The sequence below is a fragment of the Myotis lucifugus genome, unplaced genomic scaffold, assembly GCF_000147115.1.
Source record: "Myotis lucifugus unplaced genomic scaffold, Myoluc2.0 scaffold_601, whole genome shotgun sequence".
NCBI lineage: Eukaryota > Metazoa > Chordata > Mammalia > Chiroptera > Vespertilionidae > Myotis > Myotis lucifugus.
The window spans coordinates 428996-430034 of record NW_005871649.1 but is presented as its reverse complement, the minus strand read 5'-3'; the positions used below and the strand labels follow the sequence as shown (position 1 = coordinate 430034).

The 1039-nt window shown below is 72.1% G+C and overlaps 1 protein-coding gene across 1 annotated transcript in view; it reads left to right on the top strand.

Annotated features, from left to right (window-relative positions):
- ACTA1 (actin, alpha 1, skeletal muscle) overlaps positions 1 to 1039 on the top strand; it is an 18770-nt gene that overhangs the window by 575 nt on the left and 17156 nt on the right. The window contains exons 2-3 of the mRNA XM_014447011.2: positions 423 to 563; positions 687 to 1011. Of these exons, the coding sequence (XP_014302497.1) occupies positions 435 to 563; positions 687 to 1011 (454 nt within the window). The 5' untranslated portion in view covers positions 423 to 434. The remainder of the gene's footprint in view (positions 1 to 422; positions 564 to 686; positions 1012 to 1039) is intronic.

The following is a 1039-nucleotide window of genomic DNA, read 5'->3' as shown; positions in this document are numbered from 1 at the left end:
CCTGGGACCGGGGCATCGAGGCCCTTCCCACCCAGCTCCCTCCGGCCTCAACCGCGCCGGCGAGTGGGTAATCGGGCCTCATCCTCCCGGGGTGCGGCCCCGGCCCTGGAAGCGGGTGGGCGCTGGCCCCCGGCTCCGGCCCGCAGCGAAGGCACAGGGTCTCCAGGGACGCTGTGCGCCTCGGGCCCGGGCTGGAGAGATTCCCAGTGTGGGCTCCACCTGAGTCCCTCTCCCAGGCTCAGCGCAGCCGGGGCCGGGGGAGCGCAGCCGGAGGCCGTCCCTTCCCGGTTCCCCCGGTTTGATGCGCGGCGGGGCTGGGCGTGTCCATCGGTCCCGCCGGCCGCAGGGCGCTCGGGCGGGCGCGCGGCGGGGCCTCCTGACCCCACGCGCCCTGCATCTCCGCGGCCCTTCTGTCCTCGCAGAAACCAAACACCATGTGCGACGAAGACGAGACCACCGCCCTCGTGTGCGACAACGGCTCCGGCCTGGTGAAAGCTGGCTTCGCCGGCGACGACGCCCCCAGGGCCGTGTTCCCCTCCATCGTGGGCCGCCCGCGCCACCAGGTCAGGCTGCGCCTCGGCGGAGGGGGCTGGGCCGGGGTCCCCGCGGGGGCCCAGCCGCGCGCGCGCCGCCCGGGAGTCCAGGCGACTGAGGGGCGCTGAGCGCTCGGTGTCTCCGCTCCGCAGGGCGTCATGGTGGGCATGGGGCAGAAGGACTCCTACGTGGGCGACGAGGCGCAGAGCAAGAGGGGTATCCTGACCCTCAAGTACCCCATCGAGCACGGCATCATCACCAACTGGGACGACATGGAGAAGATCTGGCACCACACCTTCTACAACGAGCTGCGCGTGGCCCCCGAGGAGCACCCCACGCTGCTCACCGAGGCGCCCCTGAACCCCAAGGCCAACCGGGAGAAGATGACCCAGATCATGTTTGAGACCTTCAACGTGCCCGCCATGTACGTGGCTATCCAGGCCGTGCTGTCCCTCTACGCCTCCGGCCGTACCACCGGTGAGTGCCCGCTCCCCGCCCCCCAGTG